A 21,798-nucleotide genomic window follows, 5' to 3' on the forward strand; every position below is an offset into this window, starting at 1 on the left:
TATGTTAAAAAGTCCATTTCGTTCAAAGAATTGTATATGCTTTTAATTGCTCCAAGTACAGTATTCACACACTCCATAACTTCCTCTTTTTCTTTGGTTGTAACATGATTCATATATTTTCCTATAATGACAGAAAAGGAAGGTGTTATTTTTGCTGTCAACATAACAGGAAACATGCCAATTATCTTCATATTTTTTCAAGTCTTTAGTACGGCATCTCTTATACTATAAGCTTTTAATGAACATTGCTGCATATGAGGCATAACCCAAGGAAAAAGAAGTATACTAAAACTTTATCATGCCTGAACCCCTACTTTCAAAATGTTAAGAAATGAGAATTTATTTATTATCATAAAGGTTTAAAATTTAATAATCCCATTTAAGGTATATAAATGTCAAAGAATATACATTTATGATAACCAAGGAAGTGTCAAGATGCTTGTCTTACTTAAAAGGTAATTGCAGGGAAAAGGGGGAATTGAAAAGGTACAAGAATGTCTTTTCTATGTTATGGTATATAATTAACAAACTCTCTATGTATATTCAGGGAAGTAATAGGCCACTTGTAAATAATGGCAGTGTTATGTTCTGTATACTTAAATGTCAATAATCAGAATGTAAATTTTCTCCTGCTCTCATTATGGAAGTGTGTTTTTGAGATAATGCTGAGACAGGTATCATTACCATCGTTGCAAGTCCATTTTCTATAGATGTAAATGTATTAATGTGAAACATGGAGGGTAAATGAAGAGTCCTAGCCCTATTGAAAACTCAAGTACATGGAAATTAAATCAATATGTGGCTTTTAGAACTGCAAAGAAGTGAAACCTGACTGCATTTCAGGAAAGACACAAAAGAAGTAGGTATCTATTAAAATAACAATCTCAGATGGAAGCAATAAGAGCATATCTTTTCTACAGCTTGATTGCCTGATGTTCTTCCCTTTGATTTTTCAAGATTAATAACTTTAGTAAGGAGAATTTTTTTTGTAAAAATGTGTGAATTATGACTGTTTTTAAAGTAAGTATAAGAGTGAATTTTTTTATGATTCAAAATAGACTTGATTTTACAATGATAAACTCTGGGTTATATACTCAAACATTACCTTAGTCAATGAGATGCTCATTAACTTATGTCAAGAATAGCAACATCTTCTTAAAGACAAAAAAGGTACATAAGAATGTTGTACATCAAGCGTGAAATAAAACATGTCTAGGTTTTGAATAATGAAGGAAAAATGCATGCCTCAAGATGTGGATTTTTTGGTAATAGGTATCTTAGTAAGAAACACCAAATGGAAGATATTCGTCAGTATTGCTACAGGATAGGGTCATTTCAGGTTCCCTATCCTCAGCTGCCCAAGGAACTAACTGGGGAATATCTTGCATATCATTATAGAACCTTCATCTGGTGATGGATGGAGATAGAGACAGAGACCCACACTGGAGCACTGGACTGAGCTCCCGAGGTCCCAATGAGGAGCAGAAGGAGGGAGAACATGAGCAAAGAAGTCAGGACCATGAGGGGTGCACCCACCCACTGAGACAGTGGAGCTGATCTATTGGGAGCTCACCAAGGCCAGCTGGACTGTGACTGAAAAAGCATGGGATAAAACTGGACTCTCTGAGCATGGTGAACAATGAGGGCTGATGAGAAGCCAAGGACAATGGCACGGGGTTTTGAACCTACGTAATATGCTGGCTTTGTGGGAGCCTAGCCAGTTTGGATGTTCACCTTCCTAGGAATGGACGGAGAGGGGAGGACCTAGGACTTACCACAGGGCAGGGAACCCTGACTGCTCTTTGGACTGGAGAGGGAGGGGGAGAGGAGTGGGAGGAGGGGGAGAAGAGTGGGAGGAGAGAGAGAAGGGTGGGAGGAGGGGGAGAAGGGTGGGAGGAGGGGGAAGGAAATGGGAGGCTTGGAGGAGGTGGAAACTTGTTTTTTTTTCTCCTTTTCTCAATAAAAAAAAATGGGAAAAAAAAGAAACACCAAATGGTTTTTTCAAGAGCATTAGCAGTGTGTGTGTGTGTGTGTGTGTGTGTGTGTGTAAATCATTTCATTTTGTTCTTGTAGTGCTTAGAGATTGAATCCCAGTCATGTTAGGTAAGTGGTATATAAGAAGATAATAGAAAGAAAGCAAAGTTTAGGAAAAAATACTGGTACTACATATAAAATAATAATTAGCAGGTATTTCTTGTTTAAATAACATTTTTAAGTGATTCATTCTTTACTGACTTAAAGAAGTGCTTATAAAAAGGGAGACCTAAGATATTTATAGTAAACACATAGCCATAATATGTGGAGGCAATCCAATATGATAATTAACAGTAACACATGTTAATTAAATAAAGTTTTTCTGATGTGATGTGACCTTTCCATATATGTATACACCATGCACTATTCATGTCTATTCCATATGTAGATATATGTAAAAACAGTAAAATAAAAAGCACCCATTAAGAATTAGCAATGGGGTGTCCTGGGAGGAAAGGCAGGAAATTATTGAATAATGTAATTTCAGTAAATGAAGTTATAAAAAAAGAAGTCAAAGGATATTGACCAGGAGGTGAAAAAACTGTAAATTCCCAGAAGAGATGAAACAACACACCCCACAGGGAGGCTTCTTAAGCCCAGGAAGTAAATGACTCAATGACTTTAGGAAGTTCCTGAAACTGTTCAGACTAATTACGTCCCTCCTTTCCTGAGTTATATGAGCAGTAATACTTTGTATACATGTTCCTAGTCAAACAGTTGCATACAAAAGACAGATTAGATGAGCTGCCTGAAAGCATTATTAACCAACAGAGATTTCTGAAAGATCCTCAGACCAACAGGATTACCCAAAAAGTAGGTTCTCTATTTGTTAAGGTGACAGAAGACTGTGCACTCCAAGTTTCTTGCTGAAGTTATCACCTATGTTATGTTTGCACTTGGTGAGGTGCATCTTTGAGCCCTTTCTGCTCTGGCAAGTAACCATGACATATATTCCTATAGGTTACCCTAATAATAAAACTCATTGGATTAACAAGTTGAACTTTGATAGTTTCATTACTTTGGTTTGTCATTAATTACTGTCTGGAGTGAGGAATAGTGTCACCCAACAATATTTAAGAAAACAATATTAGTAATCTTATTGTCTTCAGCAATATTAAACATAATAATTATTTCATAAATAAGATAGGCATATCTGTATGTAGACATTCACTCAAATTAATTCAATGGTATACATTCATTCCAAGATATACTTAAGTAAATTACATGATTCCAATTCATAAACACATACATATATAATGAAATTTACCTATACAAAGAGTATACATATATTTTGAAAATATATTTGTTCTTTCCTTCTCCTTCATTTTACAATTCATCTGTGTTTAATATATAATAAACAGCATAAGAATATCATAACACATTTTGTGTCCATATTTGTCTTGCTTGTAGACTCTCTTTGCCTCTTACAGCTACCCTCAAGTAATTTCAGCTTATTAGAGACTAGAAAAACAAAACAAAACAAAACTAACTAATGACAAAAATCTCAGAAGATATTAGAAAGGCATTATCTAGGGATTAGAACTGGAAAGCAAAGCTAGGTGTCTTAGTTAGGGTTTCTATTGCTGCAATGAGACATCATGACCAAAAGCAAGGTGGGGGAGGTTATTTGCTGTAAGATTCTATATCACTATTCATCACCAAGGGAAGCCAAGACAGGAACTCAAAACAGTAATCTGGGGGTAGGAACCTAGAGACAGGAACTAATGCAGAGACCATGCAAAAGTGCTGCTTGATATATATAACCCAGAACCACCAGCCCAGAGATAGCATCACCCACATTGGGCTGGGCCCTTCCTATTCAATCACTAATTTTAAAAATTCCATAAAGTCTTGTTTGTAGCTCTATCGCATGGAGGCATTTTCTTAATTGACATTCTCTCTTGTCAGATGACTTTAGCTTGAGTCAAGTTGGTATAAAACCATCCAGCACAACTGACCCCTTGCCAAGTTGATACATAAACACATCACTACTAAGCTACAACTTTTCATTTTTAATTTATCCCCAAATCTCACATCAAAAACATATATAAAGTCTCACAGTTTTTCCAAATTCAAATATGTTAAAAGTTCAGTGCCTTTAAAATATCTGATCGCTTTAAAAATCTAAAATTTCTTTCAAAGGGTTAAATTTTACAATGATAGCCTCCTATAAAAATCAAAACTGAGCTAAATTCTTTCTTCAAGCAGGAAGAACCAAGGCACAGTCACAATCAAATCAAATCATAACCAAACTACAAAAATTTAAATAACTCAATCTACAATTATCTGTGATTCACTCACAATATTCTTGGCTTCTCTAAAGAACTTGGGTCACTTTTTGGGCTCTGCCCTCTTCAAAACAAACAACTTGTCTTTGAGTCTTCATCTTGATCTAGTTTTGTTCTTCATGGTCATCCCATGGTACTGAAACCTTCAAAATGCTTGAGTCTTCTGTTGAAACTGGACTTCATTTCCACCAATTGCTTCTCATAGGCTCTCTTCATGGTGCCAAGCCTTGATTTCTCTACATGATGCCGGCTCTTCATCTGCCACTGAGACTGCACCTCCATCATTGGTATCTCTTGGCCTCTCAGTGCCAAGCCTCAGTATCTCTCCATGATCATTTCATGCCTTCAAAATGAGTAATACTTAGGTGACTCTTAGACAATGAAATTCAGCTGCCAGCATGAGGTATGACCTTGGCTGACTCTGGAACAGAGTTTCATTGTGCTTTCAGGAAACAATTCTGAGGAGATTTCACCTCAACATTGTTGGTCTTTTTTTTTTTTTTTTTTTTTTTTTTTTGGTTTTTCGAGACAGGGTTTCTCTGTGGCTTTGGAGCCTGTCCTGGAACTAGCTCTGTAGACCAGGCTGGTCTCGAACTCACAGAGATCCGCCTGCCTCTGCCTCCCGAGTGCTGGGATTAAAGCCGTGCGCCACCACCGCCCGGCTGTTGGTCTCTTTTTAATCACTACCACTTTCTCAGCTCCAGCAGACCAGCGTTTAGTTTCCCACAGAACAGCTTTCTAAGCAATGGACACTCAATGTATTTTCTTGCACTAAATTGAAAAATCTTCCCATAATCCTTTCAAAAACAACATGGTCATATCTGTCACAGCAATATCACACTCCTGGTACCATATTGAGTTAGTTAGGGTTTTTGTTGCTACAATGAATCACCATAACCGAAAAGCAAGATATAGAGAGAAGAATTTATTTGGCTTACATTTCTATATTACTGTCCATCATAAATGGAAGTTGGAATAGAAATTCAAATGGGTCAGGAAACTGGAAACAGGACCTTATGTAGAGACCAGGTAGGAGTGCTGCTTACTAGCTTGCTCGACAGGGCTTGCTCAGACTGCTTTCTGATAGAACCCAGGACCACCAATCCAGGGATAGCTCCACCTACAATGTGGAGCTTCCCCAGTAATCATTTGCTAAGAAAATGTCCCAAAGGCTTTCTACAAACAAATCTTAGGAGTCATTTTTTTAAATTGAAGTTCCCTACACTCAGACGATTTTAGTTTGTATCCAGCATACTAGGGCTGAATATTTACCTTAAGAGAAATGGAGTGAGCAATAATCTCATTTTAGCTCACAAATTTCTTCAATAAATAAATTGCATTTTATTACACATTCACATATCTTGCCACAATCATTAAAGAAATCACGCACTTGGTCCATCCAATCTGATAACCAAAATCAAAATCATGAATTATTCCAAGGGAACACTTTAGGAAACACATTCAAGATATCAATAAATCAAGTATTTAAAGCATAGAAAACAGAAACAGAAGTATGAATCATTAAATGCATCTATCAAGCGATGCTTCTTATGTAAAATATGCATCACTGACCCTGGAATGGATGAGACTCAAGTAGCTCTTTATAGAGCAAAAAGCAGTTACATTGAGAAATAGCAAAAAAAAAAAAAAAAAAAAAAAAAAAGAAGAAGAAGAAAAAAGAACTCAAGAGTATAAAAACCTTTGTGAATTTCTCCATGAAGTCATGTCTTAAACCTTGGGTTCTTCTTTCTATAATCCTTAGCCAAGGACATCCTGCTAAGGGCAATTTGGAGATAAAATCACTAAGTGTGTTTTCTCGTAGGTCCAGCTGAGATCAGATCTGGACACACACTTTTTCCCTTTCTATGAACAACTCTCCATCTGTCCTCAGTCAGGATAGATTGATAGGACACTGTTCTTGACCCCTCTCACTTGTCAAGCGGAATTGTTATAGATGAAAAGGTGTAATGCTACATTTTTATTGATTTGAATCCCATAGTATGTGATTTTGTCAGTGCAGTGTTGAAAATTGTCTCTTAACTTAAATGCTTTTTAGCATTAATTCTTCAGACTATAGATTTTTCTACGCTGTCTCCTTTACAAAAATCCAAGCTGTTTCTTATGATGTTGATTAAAGTACATAATCAGAATTTTAAAACTAACTTTTGACAGTTTGAAATTAAAATATAATTACATCATTTTACCCTTCCATCTCCTTTCTTCTCTCCAACTCCCCCAAACTTCCTTCATTTCTTTCAAATTCAAGGCATCTTCCTCTTTAATTGTTTATATATAAATATATAAATACAACCTCCTCAATCCATAAAATGTACATATATACTTTCAGGATATGTAACTGGAAGCTTTTTCAGCCCACCTGGTCCTTCAGCTGTTTTTAAAATAACTACTATGAGGTTTAATATTAATTGTAATCTGTCTGGACTATTAGCTTTTCATGTTTTCATGAAAAAAGCTCTTAGGGATGCAAGTGACATATATGAACATAGTAAAGGCAATTTACAGCAAGCACATAGACAACAGCAATTTAAATGGAGACGAACGAAAAGCAGTTCCACTACAACTAGGAACAAGACAAGGCTACCCATTCCATTCACACTCTCAGTATAGTATTTGTAGTCTTATCTAGAGCAATAAGATGAATGAAGGAGATTAAGGGGCTACAAATTGGGAAGGAAGAAACCAAGGAATATTTATATGCAGATGAAATGATAGTGTACAAAAGTGTTCTTAAGTGTTCTCCTGGGAGATTTCTACAGCTGATAAACTTATTTTTTCCAGTAGCAGTATACAAAATTAACTCACAAAATAAGTTGTCCTCCTATATAAAGTAGACAGAGAAAGAAATCAGGGAAACAATATTTTTTGATGATAGTCTCAAATAATATAAAATATCTGGGTGTGTTTCTAGGTAAGCAAGTAAAATCCTTACATGATAAAATCTTAAATCAAAGAAGCTATAAGAAGATGAAAGATCTCTCATGTACAAAAAACCAGTATCTTTAATATTGTAAAAATTGCCATCCTACCAAAAGTAATCATTAGAGTCAATGCAGTATTCATGAAAATTCTGCCACAATACTACACACATTTTTAAACAATGTGTGATCCATTTAGAGGTCCTCTTTGTGGGAAATCTATCTGACAGTCAGTCATATTGGAGTGACTTGGCCCAATGGGTGTGTCTTCTCTGGGGATACATGATCCAAAGACTCCCAAATAAAATGCCAGGCTGGACCAATTGTGGAGGGTTTGCTGGCTGTGGCAGCTTGGTGAACTTCCCTGGACCTCTCTGATGTCCATTGGGAATGAGATGATCAAATCTGAAGAAGTAACAGTGTTGCAGCCTTGTTCTGTATTGTGCGTGTTCTTTTATTTTGTACCTTTTAATAAACCAGACATAATAACAGATTCTGTCCTTTTTACATGGTCTCCTACATTGGGGTCAAATATAAACGAAGACTTTTCTGCCCTACCCGTTCCAGCAGTCGCTCTTAAAAAAATCACTCAGAGTCCTAATGTTAATTATAAACTGGCCTATTTTTCAGCTTTACTGCTAACTAGCTCTTACAACTTAAATGAACCCATTTCTATTAATCTATATTTTGCCACATAGTTTTGTGGCATTACCTGCTCTTTAGTACATCTTGCTGTTTCAGCAGCTCGCTGGCATCTGCCTCTGACTCCACCTTTTGTCTCCCTGTATCTTTGATTGGATTTCCCACCTGACTCTATCCTGCCTTGCTATAGGCCAAAAAGATTTTTTATTTTTTTTAAATTAACCAATGGCAATAAAACATATTCACAACATACAGAGTGGTTAACCCACAGTAGTTGTTCTATTCATAATAAGCAGAAATTGAAATCAACATAGATGGATGCCATTAGATGAATAGATAAAGAAAATAAAATTAATTTACACAATTAAGTATTAAGCAAGTTTTTAAAAATATGAAATTTGAAGATGAATGGATGGAACTAGAAAAAAATTCATCCTGATAGGTGTAAGTCAGGCCAATAAAAACATTTACTTACATATGGACGTTAGATGTTAAGTCACTGATAAACAAGTTTACAATTTATACATTCACAGAGGTTAGTGGTAAAGTACAGGATTAAGGAGATGGATGGATCTCCATAGGAAATGGAATTAGAATAGATAATTATGGGCGGACAAGGGGGGATGGTACAAGAGGATCAAATGTTATAGGGTAGGGAAGGGAAAGATGAGGGAAGGAATATGGGGGAGATAAAACTAAGAACTAGAAAGATATGTTTTTAAATTTTCTCTTCCTTTAGCATAGATTGGCATAATATTTTATCCATTACTTCTTGGAAGCTGTTGTGGGCATGGCGAGAACAACAATAAAGTTAAGGAAAATGTTTCCTTAGCTATTAGAGAAGGTAAAATTTAAAATTTATATGTCTCAGAAGTAGACTTAAGCATATAACTGCAGCTAAAATTATTCTGACAAATTTAGAGTGAAGAAATTTGAGGTGGCACAGGTGTGAGGATATTAGCATGATTTCTTTAATAATCATAATTTAAATATTATGAGCTTACTAGACAACTAGAGTGCTCTTGTCAGTTTCATATATATAAACAGAATATTCATTTAGTTCTGAAATCAAGTGCTTTAAATGTAGAGAAAGTTATCTCAAGGCTTACATAGTTTTTTAAAACATACTTGAATAAAAATTATTGATTGTGTTATCAAGCAGTAACCAATGGCTGAGGGAGGTCTTAGGTCTTGGGGGAGGTAAGGTTACTATAGATGTTTAGCTACATTGATGTGGTGCCAAATTGTCTTATACATATTTTTGTTTATATCCATAAACAAGTGTTACTATTTGCAAAGATTATCTTTGCAATAGACTGTGGTGAATACAGAGATATACAGATGTTCTCTGTTAATGACAAGGGTGAGTTGAGTTCTCATTTGCATTATGTCATCTAAGACTCAAAATATCACAAATAAAGCTGTGCAAACAATGCAAAAATGAGAAGATAGGGAGGAGCGGCACAAAATTCTTTCTTCTGCTTAGGACATTGCCATTGGAAATATACTGCCACAGTTGCTCCAGCTACCTGTGCTGAACTAACATTAGACTGGGATTGGAGAAGGGCTGATGGTGTCCTTGGAGAAGCAAGCATTATCTTCATTTGTGTATCCACAGGTAACCCCTCCAGTTTTCAAGGGATATTTCATAACCTATAGTTACACAGAGAAAGTTGTTAAACTCAGTATGTTAAAAATAAAATTAAAAGACCACAATAAGAGGAATTGTAGGGATGGGCATGCATTGGCAGGGATGGGAGGGAGGGTGGTGAGTGAAAGCAATCAGAATTTATTATGTGTAGGCATGATATTGTCAAAGAAAAATTTCTACAGAAGTTTAGACAAGGTAAAAGAAACAGCAACTGAAATATTACCATGAAAGTATTAAATATACCACAAGTATTAAAAGAAACAAAATTTAGAAAGTTAATGAATATGTGAAGTGTGATTCCTTAGTTCATTGAATGACTCTCCCATGTGTAAGCTGCTCCAGCCCAAAGAAAGCCCACCCATTTTTTATTTTAGACATATAACCAATCAATAAGACTTCTTGAGTTTATATTATTGTTAGTTTGAAATGTCTCTTTAATACAATGTAGAATCATTTGGGAAAAACTGAAGTTTGCCTGAAGGCATGTATGTAAGGCATTTTGTAAATGGAGATGGAAGAGCCACAGTGAATGTGGTTAGTAGTGCCTCTTGGGTTGACTAGTGTAAGGATGAGCAAAGCAAGTTGAGCAGTCAGCATGCATGTATTCTTACATCTCTGCTCTTGCCTGATGTTATATAACTAGATACTCCAAGTTTCTGTCTTGTCTTTCCTGCAGTGATAGATTCTAGCTTGTAGTTGTAACTGAATGAACTCAATTTGTGTTCTGTCAGGGTATTTCATTATAGAAACAGAAACAAAACCTAAAGAATTAAATTATTCTGTATTTTAGGTCTTCCATATCTTTTGCAAAGTATTATTTTTGTTGATTAGTAATTCACAGAATGCATCTGAATAACACTGGCTTCCCATTTCTCCCAGGTCCACCCCTACCCATATGCCCTCCTCTGTTGCAAGGAGGGCCTGCTTGTTCATTCTTGCCACCTGGCTAGGATAGCCCCAAAATAACCACACAGGAACTGTATTAATTAAATCACTGCTTGGCCCATTAGCTCTAGTTTTTTTTATTGGTTAATTCTTACATCTTAATTTAACCCATTTCTATTATCTGTATATTGCCATGTGGCAGTGGCTTACTGGGTAAAATTCCAAGCATCTGTCTTTGATGGATCCATGGCATCTCTCTAACTCTGTTTTCTTTGTTCCAGAATTCAGTTCTGTCTTCTCCACCTACCTAAGTTCTGCCCTATCAGGCCAAGGCAGTTTCTTTATTCATTAGCCAATATGGTGTAGGAGAGTCTTCTTTCTATGTGTTGCTTTCATTGGTTGAATAAAGAAAACTGCTTTGGCCTTTGATAGGGCAGCCATTAGAAGGGTGGAGAATACAGAACTGAATTCTGGGAGGGAAGAAAGCAGGGTCAGAGAGAGCCACCATGAAGCTACCAGATCAGACACGCTGAATCTTTCCTGGTAAGCCTCGGCTTCATGGTGACATCCAGATTATTAGAAATGGGATGAATCAAGATGTGAGAGTTAGCCAATAAGAGGTTAGAACTAATGGGCCAGGCAGTGTTTAAATGAATACAATTTGGGTGTTGTTATTTCAGGGTTTAAGCTGGCCAGGTGGCTGGGAGTTTGGCGGCGGAAAGTGGCCCACTGCTCCTTTTATAACACCAATACAAGCAACACACAGAGAGGACTCCCACATCACTCTTCCAAATGAAGAAAAAAAAAAAGAAAAAAACCCTCCAAAGTCCAATTTGTTTTGACCCTATACTCACTGAACAATGGTCAAACTCCCAATTGCTAGCACTTTTAATTCTCTGCAGAATTTCTGAACTCTGACTAATGTTTGGTTGTGGGTCTCTGAATTTGCCTCCATCAGTTGCTGAATGATACTTCTCTGATGACAATTTGGCCAGATACCAATCTGGCTACAGTAGATGGACACTTCAGGCTACTTATTCTCTGTTGCTAGGAATCTAAGCAGAGTTCCTCCCTGATGGAGGAAGGTCATTGGCTAATAAAGGAACTGCCCTGGCCCATTTTATTGGTTAGGACATAGGTAGGTGGAGTAAACAGATCAGAACGCTGGGAGGAAGAGGAAGTGAGGTCAGAGACTCCACAGCTCTCTCGGGAGCAGACGCCTCAGAGAGAGACGCCATGCTCCTGGCTCCTGGGCAGACGCACGCTATGAAGCTCCGACCCAGGATGGACTAGGCTAGAATCTTCCCGGTAAGACCGGTTCTCACAGATTATTAGAGATGGGTTGATTGGGATAACAGGATTAGCCAGTAAGGGCTAGGGCTAAAGGGCCAAGCAGTGATTAAAAGAATACAGTGTCTGTGTAATTATTTTGGGCATAAGCTAGCCGGGCAGGCGGCCGGGGGTGCTGAGAACGCAGCCCCGCCGCCACCCCCATTACTACACCTCCCCATGGACTTGTGGAAGATTCTGACAGGATTCTGAAAGAATAAAATTTATGCCATGGCAATGTTGAAACATACATGGGTAGCCTGTATATGATGGTTCTGTTGAACTTGTCCGTATTGGGTTTCATGGTCTACGTTGATGAGGATGACTGAATAGGTCTCTTCCTCTACCCACCCTGTAGTGCCCCATCCCAGTAGTTTCTCTCAGGAAGCCCTCCTTCTGTGCTGCCCTCAGTCTGATCATGTTCCCATTCCCACCTGCTCTTAGTAGACTCATGAGATCTCTTCTAAATTCCCTTCCCAGGGAGATCTGGCTGTCCCCCTTCCCATGCATTCACCTTGTTACCTAGTCTGTGTGTTTTTATATGAAGCTGAGTATTATTCTTTAAGGTCTGTAAAGAATTGTGCTGGGATTTTATTTGGAATTGCAATGAATTTGTAGATTTCTTTGGTAAAATGGCCATTGTTAGTATATTAATCCTACCTATCAATGGCGTGGGAAATATTTCCATCTTCTTTTTAAATTTTATTTAAAAAAGACTATCATTTTTAATTTTGCATCCCAATCCCAGTTCCCACTCTCTCCCCTCCTCTCATTTCCTCTACCTTCTCCCTCTACTCCCCACCACTCCTCAGAGAGGCCAAGGCACGTTACATGGAGGAAGGACCAAGACCCTTCCTACTGTATCTAGGCTGAGTAAGGTACTGCTACAAAGAGAATGGGTTCCAAACAGCCAGTACAAGCAACAGGGATAAATCTTTATACCACTGCCATTGGCCCTTCAGTCTGCCACAGCCATGCAATTGTCACCCAAATTCCTAGGCACATTCTGCTCCTTCAGCCAATAGCATTTAAGATATGGTACTGTGGGAGTTCCTTCCACTCCTCCAGCAAATAGCCTTTAAGATAGCAGCACACTTTGGTGTGTTCTCTTATACTATAAATGCAGCTGTAAAGTATGTACTTACTCTCTTGCTTCCAGCACTCACTTCTGGTTGCTAGACTTTGTTCCTGCTCTCTTTTTGAACAGATCTTTCACTCTTTCTGAACAGAGACAGGGTTTCTCTGTAGCTTTTGGAGCCTGTCCTGGAACTAGCTCTTGTAGACCAGGCTGGCCTCAAACTCACAGAGATCCGCCCGCCTCTGCCTTCTGAGTGCTGGGATTAAAGATGTGCAATACTATCGTCTGGCTACTCCAAGATATTTTATGCTAATTGTGGCTATTGGGAAGATTGATGTTTCTCTGATTTATTTCTTGGGGTTCTTTATCATTTGTATATAGAAGGGCTATTGTGTTTTTGATCTGATCTTGTATTCTGCCACATTACTGAAGGTATTTATCAGCTGTAGGATTTCCCTGGTAGAGTTTTTGGGTCACTTATGTATACTATCATATCATCTGTAAATATTGGAGTTTAACTTCTTCTTTACCATTTTGTATCCCCTTGGTCTCCTTTATTGTCTTATTACTCTAGCTAGAACTTCAAGAACTATTTTGAGTAAATTTGGAGAGAGTAGACAGTCTCACCTTAATCCTGATTTCAGTGGAATCTCTTTGAATTTCTTTCTATTTAATTTTATGTTGTCTGTTGACTTGCTGAATATTGATTTTATTATGTTTAGATATGTTCCTTGCATCCCTGATCTCTCCAATACTTTTATCATGAAGGGGTCCTGGATTTTGTCAAATGCTTTTTCAGCATCTAATGTGATGATCATATGTTTTTTATTCCTTTTGGTTTATTTATATAGTGAATAACATTGATAGATTTTCATATGTTGAACCATCCCTGCATCTCTGGAATAAAGTCAACTTGATAATTGAGGATGATTTTTGATGTGTTTTTGATTCAGTTTGCCAGTATGTTATTGAGTATTTTTGTATCAATGTTCCTGAGGGAGATTGGTCTCTAATTATTTTTCTTGGTTTAATGTTTGTGTGGATTTGTTAACAGGGTAACTATAGCCTTATAAAAAGAGTTTTGCAGTGGTGGCGCACGCCTTTAATCCCAGCACTCGGGAGGCAGAGGCAGGCGGATCTCTGTGAGTTCGAGACCAGCCTGGTCTACAAGAGCTAGTTCCAGGACAGGCTCCAAAACCACAGAGAAACCCTGTCTCGAAAAACAAAAAACAAAAAAAAAAAAAAGAAAAAAAGAAAGAGTATTCCTTCTGTTTCTATTCTGTGGAACAAATTTAGGAGTATAGGTATTAGCTCATCTGTAAAGTTCTGGTAGGATTCTGTACTGAAAGTTTCTAGACCTGGGCTTTTTTTTTGGAGTCTTTTGATGACTGCTTCTATTTCCATGCAGGTTTTAGGTGTATTTAAATTGTTCACCTGGTCTTGATTTAATTTTGGTATGTGTTATCTATCAAAAGATTATTTATTTCTTTATATTTTCCAATTTTGTGGTGTACATGTTTTTGGAGTATGACCCAATGAATCTCTGTATTTCCTTGGTGCCTGTTGTTATGTTCCCCTTTTCATTTCTGATTTTGTTAATTTGGATGTCCTTTCTCTGCCTTTTGATTAATTTGGATAAAGGTGTGTCTATCTTGTTGATTTTTTTCAAAGAATCAGCTCTTTGCTTCACTGATTCTTTGTATTGTTTTGTTGTTTCTATTTTATTGTTTTCAGCCCTTGATGTGATTATTTGCCATTGTTTACTCCTCCTGAGTGAGTCTACCTCTTTTTGTTCTATAGATTTCAGGTGTGCTGTTAAGCCCCTAGGGTGAGATTTCTCCACTTTCTTTATGTAGGCACCTAGTGCTATGAACTTTCCACTTAGCACTGCTTTCATAGTGCCTCATATGTTTGGGTACATTGTGCCTGCATTTTCCTTGAATTCTAGAAGCCTTTAATTTCTTTTATTTTTTCCTTGACCTAGAGGTGATTCAATTGAACACTGTTCAATTTTCACAAGTTTGTAGGCTTTCTGCAATGAGTGTTGTTGAATTCTAACTTTAAACCGTAGTGATCTAAAAAGATACAGGGGGTTATTCCAATTTTTTTTGTTCTGTTGAGGTTTACTATTTTACTGAGTATGTGATCAGTTTTAAAGAAGGTTCCATGGGATGCTGAGAAGAAGCTATATTCTTTTGTGTTAGGGTGAAATGTTCTATAGATGTCTGTTTAGTCCATTTGAGTCATGACATCTGTTAATTCTCTTATTTCTCTGTTATGTTTAGGTCTGGCTGTTTATGGTTTAGGTTCTCTGTTATGTTTAGGGGAGCAGGAGGTTGAAGTCTCCTACTATTAGTGTGTGGGGTTTGATGTGTGAATTAAGCTTTAGTAAGTTTTTTTTTTATTTTTCCATTCAAAAATTTACACTTTCTCTCCACCTCCCATTCCCCTCCCATTCCCCCACTCACCTTCCTCCCTCCCCCTCCCTCCTTAAGAGAGAGCAGGGAATCCTGCCCTGTGGGAAGTCTAAGCCCTCCCCCTCCATCCAGGCCTAGAAAGCTTTGCATCCAAATAGACTTGGGTCCCAAAAAGCCAGTACATGCAGTAGAAACAAGTCCCAGTGCCTTTATCAATGGCTTCTCAGTCAGCCCCCATTTTCAGCCACATTCAGAGAGTCCAGTTTGATCACATGCTCATTTCAGTCTCAGTCCAGCTGGATTTGGTGAGCTCCCATTAGAACAGGCACACCGTCTCAGTGGGTGGACCAACCCCTCATGGTCCAGACTTCCTTGCTCATCTTCTCCCTCCTTCTGCTCTTCAACTGGACCTTGGGGGCTCAGTCCATTGCTCTGATGAGGGACTTTGTCTCTATCTCTATCCATCGACGGATGAAGACTATGGTGATATTCGAGATAATCATCAGTGTGATAGTGGAGTAAGGCCAGTTTAGGCACCCTCTACTCTGCTGCCCAAGGACCTAGCTGGGGACATCCCCGTGGACACCTGGGATCTTCTCTAGAGCAAGAGGAGTGGGAGGGTGGAGATGGAGGAAGGGCAGATATAGGAGCAGGGAAGAAGATATCTACATTAAGGGAGCCATTTTAGGGTTGGCAAGAGGTTTCTTTGACATACGTGGGTATACTTGTGTTTGGGCCATAGATGTTCAGTATTGAGACTTCATAGATTTTTTCCATTGATTAGTATGAAGTGTCTTTTTCCATCTCTTCCTATTGATTCTAGTTTTAAGTCTATTTTGTTAGATATTAGGATAGCTACACCTGCTTATTGCTTGTTTCTTGGGTTCATTTATTTAGAAAATCTTTACCCAACCGTTCTTTACTCTGAGGTATTGTCTGTCTTTGAGGTTGAGATATGTTTTTTGTATATAGCAGAAGGATGGATCCTACTTTTGAAGCCATTCTCTTAGCCTGTGACTGTGAACTGAGTCCACTGATATTAAGAGATATTAATATCCAGTGATTGTTAATTCCTGTTTGTTTATAGTGGCAGTATTTGTGTGTTTCCCTTCTTTGGGGTTTGCTGGTGTGAGACTATCTGTTGTCTGTGTTTTGTAGGTTTAATTAGCTTCCTTGGGTTGAAGTTTTCTTTCTAATACTTTCTGTAGGGCTGGATTTGTAGAGAGATTTTTAAAATCTGTTTTTTCATGGAATATCCTGTTATTTCCATCGATGGTGATTGGATGTTTTGTTGGGTCTAGTAGTCTGTGCTTGTGTCCACTGTCTCTCTTAGTGTCTGCAGCAGATCTGTCCAGGACCTTCTGGTTTTCATGGTTTCCATTGAGAAGTCGGGTGAAATTCTGATAGGCCTGCCTTTATACATTAGTTGGCCTTTTCCCTTTGCAGTTCTTAATATTCTTTCCTTATTCTGTATGTTTTGCATTTTGATTGCTATATGGAGAAGGGACTAATTTTTTGTTCCAGTCTATTTAGTATTCTGTAAGCTTCTTGTGCCTTTATAGAGATATCCTTCTTTAGGTAGGGAAAGTTTTATTCTATGGGTTTTTTGAATATATTTTCTTTTTTTTTCTCCTGGAATTCTTCTCCTTCTGTCTTTATTATGCTTAAGTTTAGTCTTTTCATGGCCTCCCAGATTTTCAGGGTGTTTTGTTTTAAGAATTTGTTTGATTTAACATTTCTTTGATGGATGAAAATTTTTCCTCTGTAGTATCTTTAGTACCTGAGATTGATTCTCTCTTCCATCTTATATTCTGTTGGTTATGCTTGTATCTGTAGTTCCCATTAATTTACCCAGATTTTCCATTTTCAGAATTTCCTCAGTTTGTGTTTTCTTCATGACCTCTATTTCCAAAATTATACAATGGAAAAAAAGAAAGCATCTTCAACAAATAGCACTGGTATAACTCGATGTTGGCATGTAGAAGAATACAAATTAACCCATTTATGTTATGCTGTATAAAATTCAAGTCTAGGTGGATCTGAGACCTCAACGTGAATCTAGTCACACTCAACCTGACAGAAGAAAAAGTGGAAAATATAAAACTCTTCGCCATGCTAATGTGATAGGTACACCATTGTTATCTAGGACAATACTTATTTTATCATGAAGATTTAAATATGGATTTTATGCATTTTTAATTTTATTTTACATACCAACTACAGTTTCCCCTCCTACTCATCTCCCATTTCCTGTCCCAATTACTCAACTCCCTTCTACCTCCCCTCCCCATCCACTTCTCCTATGTCTCCATTCAGATTGGGTAACATTTCCCTTGGGACTGAACAGCATATCAAGTTGAGGCAGGACATATCTCTTCCCTCTGTGTATTTTAAAGAAAATAGTTGAGTTTATGTATCATAGAGGTATGTTTTATTAATATCCTTCCCAAAGCCAATTCAAAACCTATTCACTGAGTAGAGGAGAATGTGAAAGGTCATGAGAAGAGTGGACAGATTTACCATTTATATTATTAAGATGGAACACATATATGCCACCCTCATAACACAATTTCATATGACTTAGTTTCTGTTAGTGTAACTTACATTGTAACTCAGTAAAGAATATGTCTACAAACCCTTTGCTTCAAGACACTCTGCTTCAGTCGTAATCTCTTTACAAAGCCTTTGAAAATTGTTTGACATTCATTTGTTTTGAGTAAATGGAAAGTAGTCTGCTAAATAAAAACAGAATTACAGAGGACTAGGGAACTATCTTCCTAGGACAGATAAAAACCTACATGTTTTATTGGTCAAGAGAAGCACTGCCCATTGAAAGTGATTTTATTCCTTGTAACCATGTGATCTTTGTGCCTCCCAATGTGATTCAGAGACCAGACAAAGTATAAACACATTTAGAACTTTAGTTCTCAGAATACTGGGCTCATCCATCAGCAGATTGACAAGGTCTGAGACGAAATATTATGCTTGGCACACAACCTGCTTGAAATTTTCCTGTGGCTGTAATGTAGCACACCTGACAGATGTTTTAGTCACTTAACACAGCATGGGATATTCATAAACACCACTGTATTCAGCAACACAAGGATTATTTTTCTTTTGTCTGCCTGAAGTTATATGACTTGTAATCAATAAAAGATGGAAGCATAACTAGGCAAAGCATAGCGTATGAATCGATTGTCACGCAAAGTTTCTCTTGCTTACTAAACTTCTATCTTAGCCCAGAAACTGAGATGCATTTCACATTGGAAGAAAGCATGCTACAGTTGTTTCCCTTTCCATGACCTGACCTGGTCCACAAAGGAAAGCATCATCAGTATTTGCGCATGGAGATAGGTGATATGCCATATATTTGCATTTTATTAGCTCTTAAGGCTACGATTGTGTTACTAATTCCTTGTTAATTTTATGTTCAACATGGTGAACAGAAACAGCATCAAGTACAACTATAAGAACACTGTTTTATATTCACAGCAACAATGCATCAGATTAAAAGAAAAAGTGCAGAAATGAATCTACACCATCTGTAGTTTTTCCAAATTATATCATAAATCCTAAGGGGTAGCAATAGATGCTATTAATTTAAATGTCATGCTTGCACAGAATGAAGCACAGCAATTTTAAATTTGGCTTTATTAAGGTTTCTTTTTTAGCTCAAGTTTCTCATTTGGTAAATAGTAATTGGAGCAAACGCTCACTGATGAAGTTTATTTAGGCCCTTTGGGGAGCAGTAACAAGCAGGGGGTACAGTACTTTATAAAAATAGCATTTTATTGCATTTATAAATTATTACATAATCAAAGTCTTCTTTTCCTGTACAATTGTATAGGGAGTTCAGAAATAGGAAAGTTAACCATGGTGGTCCCTCTGCATATCTACCTATTTGCTGTTGTCAGCATAGATATTCAAGGACAGGTTTTGTTTACATAGGTCATAGCCTTTTCCATCTTACTTTAGGGCTTAGTGATTTGCTGGACACACCTATATATGCAGATGCACAGATGGGTTTTTAGAAAATAACTTGTTCTTAGGATCTTTGTGCCATGGTAAGTCTGTAGAAGAGAATGAAAACATTCTCTAAGGTGATGCCAAAACATAAAAGATAGTTTGGAATTAAGAGAAATGCACATTCCAGAAAGTCAGAAATTAGTCCAAGAATTTCCCTTTTTAAATTTTATCTATCGATTCGAGTCGTTGCGCCGGCCGTAGGCGGACGTGGAGCTCCTTGCGCCCCGTTTCCTGCTCCCTTTCTCCTCTCCACGCGCCGGGCAGGATGGCCCACAAGCAGATCTACTATTCGGACAAGTACTTCGACGAGCTCTACGAGTACCGGCATGTCATGTTACCTAGAGAACTCTCCAAACAAGTACCGAAAACTCACCTGATGTCTGAAGAGGAGTGGAGGAGACTTGGTGTCCAACAGAGTCTTGGTTGGATGCATTCCATGATCCATGAGCCAGAACCGCATATTCTTCTCTTTAGACGACCTCTTCCAAAAGAACAAGAATGAAGTACAGCTGGGATCACCTAATCTTTTTGAAATTAAATGTATATGTGTATATAAGGTAGTATTCAGTGAATACTTGAAAATGTACAAATCTCTCGTCCATACCTGCGCATGAGCTGTATTCTTCACAGCAACAGAGCTCAGTTAAATGCAACTGCAAGTAGGTTATTTTAAGTTGTTAAAGATAAATTTTTTTGTAGTTTTTTTCTTAATATAAATAGCGCCTGCTTTACTTTATCTGTTACTTTGTTAAATAAAGTTTGTATGTTGCATTTACAAAAAAATAAAATAAAATAAATTTTATCTATCCCTCTCACTAGCTATAGGATACTAACTTTCCTGATATGTAAATCCAGACTCCTGTATGTACAGAATAACACTTGGAATGATTCATCATTAATAGTGCTATTTTGTTTTGCTAGTTTCTGGATCAAATATCTTTGGGCAGGAATTTCTTAAGCTTAGTATGATTTATAGATTTAAATCTCGAGTGTTATTTTAATTTTAAGTTTGTTCCTGAAGAAAGTGAGTATCACTTTAAAATTATTTAAACAGACTACAGCGTGCCTATTGGATGCTTGCTGGTTCCTCCCACTGGAAAGACTTTCTTTCAGACATTAGGTCAACATTAGTTTCCTGAGGAAAGTCATAGCCTACCTTAATGACCCAATGTTTCAGGTTCTTCCTGCAGAACTCCTTTCTAATAAGTGTGGGTAGCATAGTTTCAGTTTTATTTTTGACTATTTGATTAATATCTCTCTCCTACTTCTGTACAGGTTCCATAGTTAAAAGGATTTTATATTTGGGACATTCTTATATTGCTGGGACCAGCATGTTTTAGAGATAGACTTTATTTTACTTGAGCACTTAATAAAGAAGAATATGATGTCGCAGAATATTACCTTAACTGTGTAAAGGTATGTAATATTTGATTATGCTGCATGTGTTTAAGGAAGCAAAGATGGTGTTTAACTATGTATAATTGTGATGCATTTGCTTTACCTTGCCTGACTGAGGCCCCTGATTTTTCTAATAAAGAATTGGATGGCCAATCACTAGGAAGAGAGTGGATAGGTGGGGCTGGCAGACAGAGAGATAACGTAGGAGGAGAAATCTAGGTTTGATAAAGGGGAAAAATGAGAGAAGAAAGAGGAGAATAAGGGACATGCCCAGAGCCAGAAGCCAGGCAAATAATAGCCAGAGGACATGAGAAACAGTGAAGGGAAGGCATACAGAAAGAAAGAAAAGGTAAAAAGTGCCGAGGCAAAAGGTGGATAAAAAGAAACAGGTGAATTTAAACTAAAAGAGATAGACAGAAATGAGCGTAAGCTAGACTGAGCATAATAAGAAATCTCTGTGTCATGATTTTGGAGCTGATTGGTGGTCCAGTTGAAAAAGTCTGGTACAGCTGAAAGATAAACCCAAAAGTCTGCTATAGAAATGAGGATGTGGGGGGGGGGGCTGGAGAGATGGCTCAGAAGTTAAGAGCATTGCCGGCTCTTCCAAAGGTCCTGAGTTCAATTCCCAGCAACCATATGGTGGTTCACAACCATTTGTAATGGGGTCTGGTGCCCTCTTCTGGCCTGCAGGCATACATGGAAGGAATGCTGTATACATAATAAATAAATAAATAAATAAATACAAAAAAGAGGAAATGAGGATGTGGCTTTGACAGTACAGTCATCTAATTCTGGTGCGTCTCACACTTATTTTGTTACAAGGACATTATAATGCAATCCCACATTACTACAGAAGGAAGCTGAATAGGAGGTTCACCTATGACATTTATGCAACCTTTGAATAGGATACGCCTTGCAAGAGAAATGGAGTACTCAGTAAACATCAGAGAAATTGTATGTCTTATTACTAATAACAAAAAATAATAGGCATGCAGGGTGTATTATTAAAGGTGTATCAAACCTTTAATCCCAGTACTTAGTAGGAAGAGGCAGGTGAAAAAAAAGGAAGAAATGAGGATGTGGTTAGATATAGCATAGGAAAGTGCTGATTGCT

General features: G+C 37.5%; 1 protein-coding gene across 1 annotated transcript; it reads left to right on the forward strand.

The window, feature by feature from the left end:
• The first annotated feature begins 19,526 nt into the window (after positions 1-19,526).
• Positions 19,527-19,788, forward strand: LOC121452098 (cyclin-dependent kinases regulatory subunit 2-like). The gene has a single exon (XM_041657917.1). It carries the CDS (start codon positions 19,552-19,554, stop codon positions 19,786-19,788), a length of 237 nt encoding a protein of 78 aa, XP_041513851.1. The 5' UTR covers positions 19,527-19,551.
• The last annotated feature ends 2,010 nt before the right edge of the window (positions 19,789-21,798 follow it).

The sequence above is a fragment of the Microtus oregoni genome, unplaced genomic scaffold (assembly GCF_018167655.1).
Source record: "Microtus oregoni isolate MIOR12 unplaced genomic scaffold, Mior012 000009F_ref0000495, whole genome shotgun sequence".
NCBI lineage: Eukaryota > Metazoa > Chordata > Mammalia > Rodentia > Cricetidae > Microtus > Microtus oregoni.

What these genes read in the sequence shown, in the direction of transcription:
- LOC121452098 (XM_041657917.1), top strand. Translation starts at nt 19,552, where the DNA reads ATGGCCCACAAGCAGATCTACTATTCGGACAAGTACTTCGACGAGCTC.